Here is a 17956-nt window from a genome sequence, read left to right as displayed (position 1 = left end):
AATTGCTGTTGGCTCGTTCAATACAACTGGGTTCATTTCGTAACAATTACATCTCACAAGATAACGTTCGGTCATGTATCACATCCATTAATAATTAATTACTGCTTCATGCAGATTGCAGGAAAACTCAATGTCATAATAAGGGAGCAATGTCTTAGAGATGTTGGACAACTAGAGCAAGATCTTGTATTTGGTGATGCTGGGACAAAAGAATTAATCAATTTTTTCCGGACACAATTGGTATTTTTTTTTAATTTTAACTACATAGAATGACACATTGGATTTCTTTGGACATTATATTTGGATATTTACTGACTCTGTAGGGTGTAAGTCGTGAAAATAAGTTGCGTCTGCTCATGATTTACGCAGCAATCAATCCAGAGAAGTTTGAAAGCGATAAGGGTACAAAAATGATGCAGGTAATCTTTCCTTTTGTATTTATTTGTCAACTTCAAGATATCTTGTGCTTAATTTGTGTAAGTTCTCGATTAAATTCTTTGTTATATTTTCGGCTGCTGCCATATTTGTTTTGGTTCCGATGTAAATGTTATTTTGCCTGTACATATATGCAACACAGTTTAACATCTTGAAACATTATTTCAAGACATGCTTTGTAGTGATAGCTGCAACTTGCAAGGCCTTAGTGTCATCGTGGGTGTTCTTGATTTGTCTTTTCCGTGAAGGATATAGCCCACTTTGTTTTATGCACTAGACACGTAGTGTTAAACGATATATGGGTTAGTGTGTTGAACATATCGAAGCATTAATGTTTCACCAAGGGAACGACCATGCATTTGTTTAAGTTGTATATAACTGTGTGTATCCTTGTAGAAATACAGGTTACATATTTCCTCGCATGGTATTAGAGCCAAGTTTATTTTTTTTCTCGCGATGCTGCAACTATTCTCCGTCCCAATTGATATATTTTTGGTCTCGGTCCCTTCCAATCTTCATTGTCTTGATTGCCTTCCGTACACTATTGGTGCAATGCTTTGTACCCTTTTGCGGCCACCATCACCGGTCTTTCCGTCCTCGTGAACTCATCTACCAACTCTTTTCAGTAGTGACATCATCATCTTCACCATTTGTCGGTGTAAATCCGATGTAAAATTCGGCAGATCCCTCGATGGGGTACCGCAACTAGTGCGATGACCCAGAGAGAAATAATCATGGGGTGGCATGCATAGAGGATCAGATTGGGTGTACACGAGATGAATGATTTACCAAGTTCAAGTTTAGGCCCGTGAGGTGAGGTAATACCCTACTCTTGCATGTCTAGAGAGAGAGAGAGGGGGGAGGGAGGGAGGGAGGGAGAGAGAGAGCTTATATAGGTGGACGAGGGGTAGGGTTAAGAGTCCAAGTCGGTTTACAAGGGTTGCAGCACAAGTAAAGTACATGTCTTGCTTTATAAGTTGATGATGCTCCCTATGGGCTATGGGGCCAACTCCCGACCTCTTGGTTTGACTTCATGCGGCTCACGGTACCCCTGGTAAGGGACACCATCAGTGGCCCTTGATCCTTCGGCCTGCTCACGAAGTCTGATGGAGGGTCTTCATTAACTTCTGAGAGATAGAGCAAACCACACGCCGAGTCGACTGCAGGGCGGGAAACAATGTGATATGCCGGGTTTGGATGCCTAAAGGGGAAGGCGGAGCAGGCTACGCGAGGCGCGTGCGGCATCCGACCTCCTGGTCTTGGATTGTTGCTGAAGATGACCAGCTTCCAAAGAGCTAGCTTCGGTGACGCCTGCAAAGCTTCATGATTTCTTCGTCTTCTGTAGAGACTAGGGGCACGATTAGTGCACCCGGTGGGTGTGTAGCCTTCGAGGGACTAGGAGAGTTGGAGGGTCTTGTGATGGCAGTGGTTAAAGAAGAATACCATAACCGACATCACTGACGTCGAGGCCATCACAACTTTCAAGAACGGCTAGAATGAAGAGTGGCTCACCCTCGAGATGGGCCGGACTCCCATGACCGAGAGTCCCCAGCGAGTTCGCTTCCGGCGACGAGGCTTGGCAAGCCAAGCAGACAACACGGAAGTCCTCAAACTCTCGGGGCGACCCCGGCATGCACGGAGTGAAAGATGGGTGGAGCCGACCTTGCCACAACAACAACCGAAATTGCAAGCGCAAGGAGCCCAAGCTCGAATACCACGTGAACACTGAGTTCGGGGCCCAACGCAACAGCGGCAGCAAGGGCGCGAAGAAGCGCCAATGGCAGCAAAAGGAAAAGGGCAGAGGCCCGACCTACGACAAAATTATGAACATGCCCTGCCACTACCACTCCTTGAAGGATGGCCCGACGACCACGCACACCAATAGGCAGAAAGCAGGCCAATGGATAGCCAACGGTGGAGAGGACGACAACCACGACGAAAGGCCGAATCTGCTCAACGACGGCAGACACGGGGGCGACGCAGGTGGCGCCGCCCTAGCAGCCCAGAGCAACACCCTTGCCGGCCGACATACATATCAGATGATCTTCTCTAGCGCATAGTCAAAGAGGACCCAGAAGGTGTCAACCCGGGAAGTTTACGCAGAGATGCACACGATAACACAGTTCCCGGGCTGGTTCGAGTCGCAGATCTCTTTTGATCAGTCCGACCATTCGGAACATATTCCTCACCCTGGGAAGGCCGCCCTGGTGCTCGACCCCATAATTGAGGGTTGCTACCTCAACATGGTTCTGATGGACGACGACAACAGTATCGACCTGCCATACTTGGACACGATGAAGAAGATGGCAATCCCGCCCTCCCGCCTCTAGCTAATCAAAACCAGGTTGCACGGGCATCATTCGCGGCAAGGAGGCCAGCGGGCTTGGCCAGATCACCCTTGATGTGGTCTTTGGCACGCTGCAGAACTACCGCCTCGAGACACTGTTGTTCGACGTGTCCCCTTTAGGAGCGGTTACCACGCCCTCCGAGGCCGGTTGGCTTTTACCAATTCATGGCAATGCCGAATTACGTTTATCTCAAGCTAAACATGTCGTGGCCTAACAGAGTTATCACGGTGTCGGGTGACCATTCAGATCCATCTAGTGACACGTCGAAGGCGGCGCAGATCGGGGCCAACATGGACCCCAAATAGGAAAGTGCACTCTGCGAGTTCCTCCGTGAGAACTGGGACATTTTCGTGTGGCAGCCTTCTAATACGCGCGGTTAACATCAAGGACGGGACCCGGCGAGATCCGGTGACAGCGGGAAGCCGGGGTCGGCAGTAGCCGAAACAGCAGCGGTGGGGAAGAGGCAGGATGGGAGGTGTGGGAGAGCAGTGATGACAGGAGGTCAGCATAGCTGGCAAGGAGAAAGATGGTGGCGCAAGATTAGATTGGGAAGGCGAGTTGCGACGCCCAAAAAATCCCTAAACCTGGGCACATGATACCATGTTATGGATGCAACCTATCTCTATTGCATAGCCCATGGGGCGTATATATATTACATCAGACTTGAGGTACAAGGAAATGAAACATAGTCTAATAGGACTCCTAGACCAATACTAACACACCTTAACATCTTTATCCTTGGCTTCCCGAGTTCATTTCAGTCTTGCAATAAATCTAACCTACTAGAATTAAGATACTGAGCTCATGCCTTAACTTGCGAAACTTAGCTTCATCTAGTCGCTTGGTAAAGATATAGCTAATTGTTGATCCGTTCCAACATGAGATAAGACTATATCACCTTGATAACATGATCCCTAAGAGGAAGATGGTTGATGTCCTATTACGGTGGTTACTTGATTTGCCACAGGGCTTTCTGCATATTTCCCAGACCTGTATGTTTATATATATTGACCATTGGCCTCATGGAAATACAAGTTGCATATTTCCTCACAGCATAGATAGTTGAACATTCTTCGTTTTTGTAATGAGATGAAGACTTTGGAGAAATAGGCACAGCCACCTGGTAGATTTGACGTCCGACGGCAGGTAAATAGTGAGATGGTGTGGCAGTCTCTCGAGGCCTCCTTAGTAGGCACTTCATACGAGTTAACGATAACTTGTCATGCACTTGCTGTAACAGGTAGCACTTACATTTTGTAGCAATGCATATTTTCGGGAAAACGCAAAGGACTTGCATTTCATTGCATTGGAAAGATAGAAGGTTATTTACAATCCTCCTGAGAGGCGAAGTTCATGCCGGATCAGTAAAAAACTAGTGTACATCCCAGGTGGTGGGTAAGATGACCCGCAAGCCACGAGCACCAGCTCGTGCCCATTGCTCGGCTTCGTCCTTGATCCTAGAGACCAGGACTGGGACAAGAGGTTGGGCGCTGTCGAATATGCATTCGTTGCGCTGCTTCCAAATCATCCACGGCGTCAGGAGGGCAATGGAGGCGAGACCCTTGCGCATCGGTGTAGGCGTGTTTTGCTTGGCATGGAGCCACCAGTCCATGAGAGTATCCTCCTGGTTTGGCCCTGCGATTGTCATCCTTAGCCAAGCTAGGATCTCATGCCAGGTTTGCTTGGCGAAAGCGCACTCCAGGAGCAGGTGTCGCATCGTCTCTGGCGCCTGGTCGCATAGCGGGCACCGGGGCTGCTGCTGGAGGCCACGACGAGCAACGCGGTTAGCAGTCCAGCACCTATCAAGGTTGGCTAGCCAGTGGAAAAATTTGACACGTGGCGGCACCCAGCTTTTCCAGATGAGCTTCCAGGAGAAACAAGTTGTGGATCCTTGGAAAGTGGCAAGGTAGCAGGAGCGTGCTGTATAGGTGCCAGAGGTAGTCCACTTCCAGACAAGCTGGTCGGGGGCATCCGAGAGTAAGAAGTGCTCGATTGCCTGCCAGACTTGCACATATTGGCCAATCTCGTTGATCCCTACAGTCCCATGTATGTCGCTCGCCCAGCTGTTGCCCTGTATACCTTGAGCGACGGTTCGAGTCTTGCGGCGGAGCTTGGGGATGCAGTTGTACAGGGCTGGGGCTATTTGACTGATGGACTGTCCATTTATCCAGCGGTCCTCCCAGAAAAGTGCAGTCTGGCCATCTCCAATGGTCATAGTGGTGGAGGCAAAGAAGAGTGCCCTCTCCTCGGCAGAGAACTGCAGGTCCAGGCCATGCCATGGGCTCTCATGATCAGTGCGAGAGTACCAAAGCCATCGTAGTCTCAGGGCGAGGCCAGCGCGCTCGAGGTCCTGGACTCCGAGACCACCAAGCGAGATGGGCCGGCAGATGCGTCGCCAGTTGACATGACAGTGACCGCCGTTAGCCGTAGCACGGCCGGCCCATAGGAAGCCACGCTGGATCTTCTCAATTTGGCGCAGAGTCTTTTTTGGCGGTGCAAAGGCGAGGAGCTGGTGCACTGGAATGGCTCCCAGGACAGATTTCACTAGTGCGAGGCGCCCAGGTTTGGACATCAGACCAGCCTTCCAGGCAGGGAGCCGGCCAGCAATCCCATCAACTAGCGGCTGCAGCTGGGCAGCAGTAGGCCGTCGTATCGTGAGGGGGATCCCGAGATAGGTGATCGGTAGCTCAACAATGGGCAGCCGAGGTGTGCGAGCACGTCCGTTGCCTCATCCATGTCACAGTGCAGCAGCGAGGCAGAGCTCTTAGTGTAGTTCACACGTAGGCCAGAGGCGTGGCCGAAGAGCTCCAAGATCTCCCGCACAGCCACGATGTCGCTCGACGTACAGTGGCAGAAGAGCACCACGTCGCCCACATATAGGGATATTGCAATGCATATTACCACTGCCTCCCATAATACCACTAAATTGATAACACTTGAATATATGACACTAGCATGCACATACACATACAGTTTTCATACTGGAACGCATGACTATCCTGGTACCATGTATTTGTGGATTACGGATAAATACTAAGGAACTGTGAATGAGCATGTTCCAATGTTATTTTATTGCACATGATTGAAAAAGGTTTTGTTATCATTGTTGTATTCCTTGGGTGCCCCTTTAAATCTTACTGTCAAGCAAAACTATTTCAGAACCACATTGCTGGTAGCACCTATAAGTGACAATGAAGTGGTATCAAGTATCAACTTGCTGCATGAGAGGTCTATAACTTGCATTTATTCTTCTGTACAAGCCTGTAGTCCTCAAGTGATCCCATGCTGATTCTATCTGTGATCATTGGCACGAAACTTTAAGATATTATGTTTGTTGACAGTTGGCAGGATTATCTGCTGATGACATGATCGCTGTGAATAATATGCGCTGCTTATGCACTGACACAAAAAAGTCCTCAGGAGGAGGTTTTACACTGAAATTTGATGTTCAGAAGGTAAAAGTTACAGGTTCCAGCTTAGCTTGTATGTATACAAAATTTGAATGTCAGAGTTTGCTCATTTGTTCGTATTGAAAACAGAAAAAACATGCACATAGAAAAGAGCGAACAACGGAACAATCAGCATGGGCACTGTCCCGATTTTATCCGGTTCTGGAGGTATCTACTTGAAACTACATCTATGTATCTGCCCAACCATGTCAATTATGATTCTTTGCATGGTCTTTTATGTATTTTTCCCTTCATGTAGAAGTTCTTTTTTATGCACTTCCTTACCTCTAGTGCTGGTTTCATGTAGTGTGGGTATTACGCCGAAGCCTTGGACCCCTGCGGTGCGACTCCAGCCAGGGAGGGGTTGTTGCACAGCATAGGCAAGGGAAGAATTATCAGATGGGAGATAATTTGATTCTTTGTTGCTAGCCTGATCTGACTAGGAGGTGGGCACTATAAAGTGCATACAGAAGACTTGAGGCCTAAGGCTAGGATCCTAGCAAACGTGGAAAGGACTATACAAACTAGGAAACAATTTCTAGAGATAAGACCCTACCAAACTTCAAGATGCAGATTTGTTTCCTAATGTGAACTGCTACCGGTTGCACCAGCTAAGCCCACATGTGACAGCTGGTTTCACCCCAATCTGCTAAGCTATCTCTGACAACTGCAGCAACAGCAACAACAACTTTAGTCGCAAACAAGTTGGGGTAGACTAGAGCTGAAACTCATAAGATCTCGAAACTGACTCATGGTTCTGGCACGTGGATAACTAACTTCCATGCACCCCTGTCCATGGCTAGTTCTTTAGTGATATTCCAGACCTTCAGATCTTTCTTTATGGACTCCTCCCATGTCAAGTTTGGTCTACCTTGCCCTCTCTTGACATTATCAGCATGCATTAGCCATTAGCTATGCACTGGAGCTTCTGGAGGCCTGCGCTGAATATGGCCGAACCATCTCAGGCGATGTTGGACAAGTTTCTCTTCAATCGGTGCTACCCCAACTCTATCACATATATCATCATTTAGGACCCGATTCTTTCTTTCGTGGCCGCACATCCATCTCAACATGCGCATCTCCGCTACACCTAACCGGTGAATATGTCGCCTTTTCATCAGCCAACGCTCAGCCATACAATATTGCGGGTCAAATCGTCGTTCGGTAGAACCTACCTTTTAGCTTTTGTGGCACTCTCTTGTCACGGAGAACGCCAGAAGCTTGACGCCACTTCATCCATCTGGTTTTGATACGATGGCTCACATCCTCATCGATATCACCATCCTTCTGCAACATTGACCTCAAATGTCGAAAGGTGTCCTGTTGAGGTATCACCTGCCCATCAAGGCTAACCTCCTCATGCTTAGTAGTACTGAAACCGCACCTCATGTACTCCGTTTTAGTTTTACCAAGTCTAAAACCTTTTGATTCCATGGTTTGTCTCCATAGCTCTTAACTTTCTATTAACCCCCACCCAACTATCATCGACTAGCACCACATCATCCGCAAAGAGCATACACCACGGGATATCTCCTTGTATATCCCTTGGGACCTCATCCCTCACCAAAGCAAAAGGTTAAGGGCTCAAAGCGGACCCTTGGTGCAGTCCTATTTTAATCGGGAAGTCATCAATGTCGCCATCATTTGTTCGAACACTTGTCACAACATTATCGTACATGTCCTTGATGAGGGTAATGTACTTTGTTGGGACTTTGTGTTTCTTCAAGGCCCACCACATGCCATTCCGCGATATTTTATAGTAGGGACTTTGTTGGGACTTTGTTTTGGCAGGCAGGTCAAGTGCCAGCATTGCGTGCACCGGCATTGCTGTCAAGGTGTTTTTTGCCAACACCAATCTGCCACTCCGGTGTAGTAGAGAGGCTCGCCAACTTGGTAACTTGTCGGTCACCCTATCCACCGAATGCTGCAGTTGAGCTGGGGACGGTTTGCGTAGCCCAAGCGGTAGGCCAAGGTATGTGCATGGGAATGGGAGGGTTTGGCATTTGAGCTCCTCCGGAACTATATCCACCTGCTTCGGACTGCATCTGATGAGATGTGCAGAGCACTTGGCCAGGTTTGTGCAAAAGCCGGATGCCTTCCCAAAGTCGTCTATCATTCTGACACAGGCTCTCAGCCCCTCTGTGTCTGGCGCCACAATGTCATGACGTCGTCCGCATATATGGACATACGGTGGTGAAGTCCCACGGTGGCTAGGGGAGGCAGAATACCCTGCTCAGCAGCAGGTGGTGAAGTCCCACAGTGGCTAGGGGAGGCAGAATACTGTAACGCCCTCGATGCGGCTATATCTCCCATGTGTCGAAGCATGACTTAGAGGCATAACCGCATTGAAAGCAATGTCGCAAGTGAGGTAATCTTCACACAACCCATGTAATACATAAGGGAAAAAGATACATAGTTGGCTTACAATCGCCACTTCACACAATTACATGAATAAAGCATTACATCATCCAAATACACACAAGGTCCGACTACGGAACCAAAATAAAAGAAGACTACCCCAAATGCTACATAGATCCCCGATCGACCCCAACTGGGCTCCACTACTGATCAACTAGAACGAAACAACATAAAAGACAAGATCTTCCTCGAGCTCCTCCTTGAGCTCGGTTGCGTCATCTGCACGGTATCCTCGGCACCTGCAAGCTGGTTTTGGAAGTATCTGTGAGTCACAGGGACTCAGCAATCTCACACCCTCGCGATCAAGACTATTTAAGCTTATAGGTAAGGTGAAAGGTATGAGGTGGAGCTGCAGCAAGCGACTAGCATATATGGTGGCTAGCATACGCAAATGAGAGCGAGAAGAGAAGGCAAAAGCACGGTCGAACAACTATGATCAAGAAGTGATCTTAGAACAACCTACGTCAAACATAACTCCAACACCGTGTTCACTTCCCGGACTCCGCCGAGAAGAGACCATCACGGTTACACACGCGGTTGATGCATTTTAAATTAAGGTCAACTTCAGGTTTTCTACAACCGGACATTAACAAATTCCCCATCTGCCCATAACCACGGGCACGGCTTTCGAAAGTTCAAATCCCTGCAGGGGTGTCCCAACTTAGCCCATCACAAGCTCTCATGGTCAACGAAGGATATTCCTTCTAGCGGGAAGACCCGATCAGGCTCGGAATCCCGGTTACAAGACATTTCGACAATGGTAAAACAAGACCAGCAAAGCCACCCAGATGTGCCGACAAATCCCGATAGGAGCTGCACATATCTCGTTCTCAGGGCACACCGGATGAGCAAGACGTCGGGTAAGCCAGCTCAGAGTTGCCCCTGGTAGCCTCGGACATCGCTCAGTTGGACCAACACTTAGAGAAGCACTGGCCCGGGGGGGTTAAAATAAGATGACCCTTGAGCCGGCCGACTCAAGGGAAAGAAAAAGGCTAGGTGGCAAATGGTAAAACCAATGTTGGGCCTTGCTGGAGGAGTTTTATTCAAGGCGAACTGTCAAGGGGTTCCCATTATAACCCAACCGCGTAAGGAACGCAAAATCCGGGAACATAACACCGATATGAGGAAACTAGGGCGGCAAGAGTGGAACAAAACACCAAGCATAAGGCCGAGCCTTCCACCGTTTACCAAGTATATAGATGCATTAATTAAATAAGAGGTATTGTGATATCCCAACAAGTAAACATGTTCCAACAAGGAATAACATCTTCATGTTTCAACAAGGATCAAACTTCAATCTTCACCTGCAACTAACAACGCTATAAGAGGGGCTAAGCAAAGCGGTAACATAGCCAAACAACGGTTTGCTAGGACAGGGTGGGTTAGCGGCTTGGTTCAATAATATGGGAGGCATGATAAGCAAGTGGTAGGTATCGCAGCATAGGCATAGCAAAAGAGCGAGCAACTAGCAAGCAAAGATAGAAGTGATTTCGAGGGTATGGTCATCTTGCCTGAAATCCCGCAAGGAAGAAGAACGAGTCCATGAAGAAGACAAACGGACGTAGTCGAACGAATCCTCACAACACGACGTTAACGGAACCAACCCGAAGAAGCAACACCGGAAAGAAAGCAAACAACATAGTAAACAAACAACACATGGACATGGCATGATGCACAACCAAGTATGATGCATGTCCGGTTTAAAGATACATGGCATGGCAAAGTGCACAAACAACCCTACAAATTAAGTGGAGCTCAACATGCAACTCCGTTGCATATTGATGAAACACCACGTGACTTATTTAGTTCGATCTTGTTTATGTACCCAACAATATTAAATGTTGTTAAACATGGCAAGAGGGTGAAGCAAAGTAAAACTACCTATCTAGTCAAGTTTAAATGAGGCCGGAAACAACAACAACAATTCCGGTAAATCCCCACATGTATATAGCAATTTAAAGCAAACAACAATTTTAAACATTTTAATTGTTGTTATCATGATGCGGATGACATGAACAAGTTTATGCAATTTTTATTAAAAGTTGACAAGAGCATTAAGAAGCATTTGTCATCGTGGCGGAAACGAAAGGGGTGCCACGGCGACGATAACGAAACGGTGCCACGGCAATGTTCCGGTTCCGACAACTCATTGAGACGTCGGTGCAAAAGAAAATGTGACGGGAGCGTGCAAAAGATGGTGGGGTGATCCCGGTAACCGGGTTCCCACGGGTTAGGGGCATGGAAACGAGTGGCAAAACGGACACGGTGGAGACAAAGGGTGCGTCTCATACAACACAAGCATTCGTTCTCGGACGCCGATCTCGGTGGTTATACCTTTGTAGCGTGCAAAGGGGACGGTTCTCGTTCGTAGAAGGAAGTAGGCGTTCTCGCGACGGCGGTAGTGGAAGTAGTCGATCTCGCATGCTCTAGGGTCGACGGTAGAGGTTCACGTTTCGTAGTCGTTCGGGGTCGCCGATAGTTGTACCCATTCGTGGTTGGACTTGACGGATCCGATACCTCCGGACGTAGTGGTACATGTTCGTTTTTCGGAGAGGTACTTGGTGTACAACGGTCGCCGTGGTACTCGTCGGTCCACGAAGTCGTTCTCGTCGGTCTTTGCGAATCGTTCGGTGCTCGTTCGGGCATCCGTGTGGTCTTGCCGGTGGGGTACTTGGCGCTTGCGGTCCAACTCCGAGGTCTTAGCCGTGTAGTCGAACTTGACGAAAACGGGTCTCGCTGGGGACTTGGCGCATCCATCAGGAACTTGTGGTACTTGGCGAGTTCCACGCTCGGTGACCGTTGGACTTGGCGTCCACTGCAACAGGGCGTGATGCAGGGACTTGGCGCGATGCAGGAGCAACGGCCGCGGAACTTGCAGCGGCAGCGGCGGGAACTTGGCACGTTGGTCTCGGGAGGCATGGGGAGGCTCGAGGCGACAACGCCAAGGAGGAAGACCGGCGATGCAGCTGCGGGCACCGGGAGGCGTGGCTCCGACGGGCAGGGCCGGAGACGAGGTGCAGAAGGGCGGAGAGGGACTCGGCGATGGGGACGGCTTGAAACTGCTGCTGGTGGCGCTCGTGGCCATGGGACGCGAAATCCGAGGTCGAAGGCGAGGCGCGGTGGAGGAGCTTGGCGGCGCGGCGGCCGGATGAAGTAGGGAGGCGCACGAGGAGACTCCGGTGCGGCAGGGCAGCGGGTGCCAACGGCAGCGGCGGCTCGTCGGCCGACGGGGCGCCATGGTCGCCTGAAGAGACCGCGACAGGGGGGTCGGGCGAGGCCTGGGCAGCGCTCGTGAGAACTGGACGAGGGGAGAGAGGAAGATGGGATCGGGCACGGGAGAATGAGAGTGAGAGGAGTGGGATCGAGGGAGATGAGATCGGGAGCGCTCTCCCTGGCGGCGCTGGGTGGAAGGGGTACGAGAGGGAGAGGTGCGCGAGGGATCGAAGGAGATGGTGGTCTCGGTCGGGCCTAGTGGCTGCTAGGGTTAGGTCCGGTGCGGGTTGGGCCTGACCGGCTAGAGTGGGGAGGCCCAAGTGGGCTGCGGCTGGGCCTGTGGAAAGGGAAAAGGCCTGGCTGCTGGGCTCTCTCTCCCCTCTCCAACTCTTTTTTAACTATATAAAAGAAAAGAAACTTGGAATAAAAGCCGAGAGGGATTGCAGTGGAGTTTGGACATGAAGTAAATTTTCTCAGAGTCACAAAAATGAGCTTGATCCACGAAAAATGGAAATGATCACGTGGGTGAAGTTTGAAACGAACTCATTTGAATTTAATTCAAATGGTTTTGCATAGGAAGTAGGTGATAGGGAGGTCCAAAAATGTTGAGGTTTTTTGGTGGAGCTCCGGAATATGATGAAAGAATATATGGCAAGATTGAAGACCAAGAATTAAGATAACAAAGGCATTGGGATAATTTGCAAGTGTGTTATGGTGAATTCCAAAAGAATGGAATATTTATTATAGCTCCCTAATATTGAAAGGATATGTTATAAAGAGAAGTCACTCTTCCCTCGATTTAAATGGATCGAAGATCCACACAATTTATTTAGTTGAGATGCAAAAGAATTATGAGATGATGGCATGATGCAATGCACATGATGCAAAGATGACTGCAACAAGCAGAAACAAATCACACAACGAAAACCCGGAAACCCTGGAAGGCATCTGAAGCTCCGGCCTTGGGGCGTTACAAATACCCTGCTCAGCAGCAGCTCGCAGCATGAAGTGTAACCCGTCCATCAGTAGGACAAATAGCGGCGGGGATAGGGGATCCCCCTGCCGCAACCCCTTCCGGTTGTAGATCACCTCGCCGGGTATGCCATTCACCAGCGCGCGAGTAGATGAGGTGGATAGCAGCCCAGGATCCAAGCTCGCCAACGATGACCAAAACCAAGCTTGTGCAGAACCTCAAGTAAGAAGGCCCAATCCACAATATCGAAAGCCATCATAATGTCCAGCTTTAGCATCACTGCCGCTTTCTTGGAGCTGTGAAGTTTTTGGGCCATCCCTTGCACCATCATGTAATTATCATGTAAGCATCTGCCACAATGAATGCACTTTGATGCGATCCAACAAGTGTGGTCATCTTGGAGCCATCCTAGTGGCAAGCACCTTGGCCACTAGCTCCGGGAAACTATGTATGAGACTTATCGGCCGGTAGTCTCTGATCTCCACGGCCTCTCCACGCCTATCCGGACAGGAACCAACAAGTTGAAGAACTCGTCCATCGCATCTGCCTTATCCTCATGATCCGAGACCAGAGTGCCTTCCACATTTAACGATGTGATGGACCTTCTCCTCCTATGACTCTTGGGCATGGAAAAACTATGTGCATGCGTCACCTTCCTTGAGCCACGTGATCCTTGATCTTTGCCTCACAATCGTCCTCTCAAGTGAGGCCAACCCGAGTAGTTTCTTCTTGAGCAGCCGCCTAAGCGCTTGTTCCTCTACCGATAGCTCTCTGGATTCCATAGCCACGTCCAATCTCTTGATAACCTCGTTGGCAATAAGGATTTGTAGCTTAATGTTGCCGACAAAACGATCACTCCAGCTTGCCAGCTTGCAACCGTAGCCTTGAGCTTAGCCGCCAGCCTCTTGAAAGGGTTTTGCTCCGGAGTGACTGAGTTCCATGCTTGCTGGACCACCTCATGGAAGCCATCAATTCTTGTCCAGAAACTCTGAATATGAAACCGTGTCCGCCTTCTGTGATCTGGGTCCAAGCTGAGGAGCAGAGGGCAATGGTCAGAGACACTAGTGCTCAACGCCGTGGGGAAAGATGATAGGTATAATGGCTTCCACTCCCCAGAGGCGAGGCATCGATCCAGCTTCTCCAAGGTTGGCTGGCGACATTCGTTAGACCATGTATATCTGCGACCATTAAGATAAAAGTCGCGCAACTCCAAGTCTGAGATCGGGACGCTTCACTAAAATCTAGATCAGGCCGCCCCGTTGACTTCTGCTGGCTGCTGTTCCTGGGCGCGATGCTTCGCACGTCCGCCCCTACCCAGCTCGCCTGCCGGCCCTGCAGGTCCACGGCTGCTGGATTCCGCTGGACTGCTGCCTCTTGTCTGCCTGCGGGTCTTGCGCTGCCCACCTACCCAGCTTCCCGCCGTCGTCTACCCCACCAGGCAGACCAAATCGAGGTTGCCTCGTTCAGCTCAGGGCCGATGCTACCTCCACCTCCCTGGCCAGGACGTAGGCCGCTGCTCCGTTCGCGTGTGCTCCTGGCCGTTATGATAGTCTTCAGAGTCAAGCCAAAGGGGGCTGCTCCGTTCGCGTGTGCTGCTGGCCGTTATGATAGTCTTCAGAGTCAAGCCAAAGGGGGTAACAAGATGGTACATCAGAGAAACACACCACATCAGTAGAAGATACAAGATAAGTATTAAGAGAAGATGGATTGTCAAAGGAAGATGGCACATCAAGAGAATTAAACATTGCGTAGAAAATCATAGCCCACGACAACCGATGGGAAAAAAAGCTGAACGGCTAAGACAATGGGCATAGATCGACAATGCAAAAAGAGTCCACGAAAATCGTATAGAAAACAACAAGGACTAGTAGGCAACAAAAGTTGTATATAAAGGATCAGGACCAGAGAAAGGATGACAGACAAAGGTATGGTGGACTTGCATGGCATGAGAAACACGAAAAAAAGAGCAATGGACTTGGTGAACACAGCGGAAAACATAGAACTAGAAGCTAGGAAGCACACACTAGACTAGCGGCGGTGGCAGCAGAGGAAACATGAAGCTTTTTTTTCATGGATTGGTATTACAAAATATAGTACTAGGTAGTAGCAGCCGATCAGGAACTGTACACGTGAATAGACTCAGAGGTATGGCTCAAGAAGCTTAACATGGTATCAAGGCCTAAGCTCTCGAGTTCAAGTTCTGGCTTTCGCTATTTATGAAAAAATTGCTGCGCCCCCCTCAGTGTCCATGTATAGGCCTCTTGAGCCATACCTCTGAGTATTCACGTGTTGACTTCCCGCGTCACACGTGAGATGGGGTGTTGAAGTGATGTGGATTGCTAGCCCTTTCCATCAGTTTGGACTTTTGGTTGCGTTGGCTAGTGCATTAAGTTTAACAACTATAAGGCCTCAAATCCTTTTGGAAGAGGGCATCTCTACATAATCGTGTTGAAACCCTAACTGTCATGCTCCAGCTGGCCCAAATACAAGTATCTGCTTGCTGTGCAAACCGAAGCTTTTCTCTCTCAAACTCTGCTACTTTTGTCATTTCTGAAGAAATAGCACTCTTCTTAATTTCAGTTAGTCAGGGGCTAACAATTGGTATCTAGAGCTAGCAATTCTTCGAGGCATTGGAGATCTGGAGAGGTCAAGGTTGGCTTCCTATAAATCCCCTTCCCTCCTGATCTACGGTGGTGGTGTGGCTCATCGGTGAAGCATAGCGGCGGTAGATAGTTCGGCTTCAGGAAGTGGGTTGGATTGTGGTTTCTGAAGAATACTTCTTTGATCTCCCACCCACCCTCCCTTCTGGTGCATTTGGCGGCGGGGCGCAGGCGGTGGTGTGGCGGTGGAAGGACCTGCTCTCTCAAGCCCAGTTTGCAAGTTCATCGCTAGTTCATCTTGCTGTGACAAGATTTCTCCCTAGTTCATCTTGTTAGATAGGTTGCAAGTTCTACCTGCATTGGTTCCACTGCTACTGCTGATCTTGAAATGGAGTCCCTGCTGTTAGAGGAGCAACTTTGTTGTATTGCATAGGCCATGGGGCATTTATATATTACAAATGACTTGGGGTATAGGTAAGAACGTCTAGACTAATTTGGACAAATACTAATACTCCTTAACCCCCGGCCCTCTCTCCCCTGAAATGCAAAGCATATGCAATAGCATTGCATTTGAAGAAGTATAACACTGAAAGAAAGGGATAATCCAAACTCCACATCTTGGGAGTGTCGTCTTGGCATGGAGTCTTTAAAACTTGTTGAGTCAACCCAAAAGGGTAAAACGGGAAGATGGCACATCAGAGGAAGACAACTTTAGGAGAAGATACAAGATTAGTGTCAAGAGAAGATGGCACATCAAGAGAATGAAGCATAGCGCAAAAATCGTAGCCCATTGAAACCGGTGGCGAAAGAACCCCGGTGGCAAGAGAATGGGCGTCGATCAATGATACTGCAAAAGAAGGCGATAAAAATCCTATAGAAACCAACAAGGACCAAAAAGGCCCAGAAGTTGTATAGAAAGGACCAGGACCAGAAAAGAAGGCTGGCAGATAAATGGTTTGGTGGACTCGCATGGCATGATAAACACAAAAGAGCAACGGACTTGCTGGACGCAACAGAACATAGAAAGCTAGAAGCTTGGAAGCAGAAACCAGACAATGATGCAGGATCCATCATGTCTGCAGTGAATGTTGTGGAGGAGGTCGAGCATGTGAGATGCCGACGGGGAGCAGCCCCCGGCAGAGAATAGTAATTGGCGGATGAGACAGAGCTGAAGTGGTTGACGTAGCACCACAAGGAGAAAAGCAGGCACGGCCATCAAGATTAAGGAATACTGCCAGAAGAGGTGATGCCACAGGCTGATGAGCACCAACACCAATGAAAAGCTGCGTATACGAGACAGAGTCCGAGGCCACACCAGCAAAAAGCACGAGACAGCCAGGGAGGGAAACCATGCCCGATGACATTGTACCTGCTCTTTTTTTCTTCCAAACCGGTTGTTCACGTGAACGAGAAAACACCCCAAAACAGAGGGTTCCCAGAGTGCACATGGAGCCGTGGACACATGAAAGTTTGCAAAATGTCATATGAAAGGCAAGTTCAAGGTATGCAGGCACAGATCCTTGCCAATGCTGAGCAAAATGTCATATGAAAGGCAAGTTCAAGGTATGCAGGCACAGATCCCTGCCAATGCTGAAATAATATATTTCATTGAGAATGACAATGACAGTGATGATCAAGAAAGGACCACTGAGCAGTAGCTCCAAATATCCATGCATCGTCTCATGAGCCTCAGCAACAAGAAGCACAAATTCACTGCCACAGTTTCTTTTAATATCTCTGCTACTGAACTAATTGATAGTGTTTAGCACATCAAGCTCAGTGTGCACTTACACCAACAAATAGTACAAAAGTTCTAGTAGCAAAAAATGGGAGGCAACATTGGGCTGAGTTCATCTCTAAGAATTGCAAGTACACCATCCAAAATCAAGTCCTCCGTTCTCATTTCAGGGTGCTCAAACCACAAGGATATAACATAACACACCAGCCACTCCCGCACTGGACCTCTATGCTCTAGACTGGCCCACAAACAAACACTAGTCTTTCCAACACACTTTGTACTTGTGTGCAGCAAGGGAAACCTCCCGATCAACCACCCATCCCCGAATTGCTCCAAGCCAAGCACACTTAACCGAGAGTATAGGCGATGAGCTTCCAGCAAAGAAGATGCATCTTATTGATATGAGTAGCACTATCAACCCTTTTAAGCTAGGATGCCACATATAACATTATCCTTGGGGCTGACAGTCTCTGTTTCAATGCAATCCGGTCCAAATGGCCTATGGACTTATGGGAATTCATGATGAAACACTTCCGTCTTCAGAAACTATACATCAGGATACCAATTTGCAGAAACTTCTACACATGAGCACTTCTTACCACTCCTAGACAGACGGCCAAACAGATGACACCTTTCAAGGCAGTCTATGGTAGAGCACCAACTAAGATTGCTGAATCTGCTCACCTGAAGAGATAGCTATTCAGATAAAGCATAACCTTTAGAAGGTCCAGCAAAGTATGAAAACTTATGGTGACAAAAACTGATCAGAGAGGACCTTCCAA

General features: G+C 48.7%; 1 protein-coding gene across 3 annotated transcripts in view; it reads left to right on the top strand.

Annotated features, from left to right (window-relative positions):
* The window catches only part of LOC119316772 (probable protein transport Sec1a), a 74269-nt gene that overhangs the window by 50831 nt on the left and 5482 nt on the right, over positions 1 to 17956 (top strand). For 2 of the 3 annotated variants that reach the window (XM_037591154.1, XM_037591153.1), the window contains 4 exons: positions 115 to 240; positions 324 to 419; positions 6125 to 6238; positions 6323 to 6400. In XM_037591154.1, coding sequence (XP_037447051.1) covers positions 115 to 240; positions 324 to 419; positions 6125 to 6238; positions 6323 to 6400 — 414 coding nt within the window. The remainder of the gene's footprint in view (positions 1 to 114; positions 241 to 323; positions 420 to 6124; positions 6239 to 6322; positions 6401 to 17956) is intronic. The other variant, XM_037591155.1, reaches the window with a different exon arrangement.

This window comes from Triticum dicoccoides, chromosome 6A, assembly GCF_002162155.2.
Source record: "Triticum dicoccoides isolate Atlit2015 ecotype Zavitan chromosome 6A, WEW_v2.0, whole genome shotgun sequence".
Taxonomy (NCBI): domain Eukaryota; kingdom Viridiplantae; phylum Streptophyta; class Magnoliopsida; order Poales; family Poaceae; genus Triticum; species Triticum dicoccoides.
Note: the sequence above shows the minus strand (reverse complement) of the source record. Positions and strands in the feature narration are given on the sequence as shown.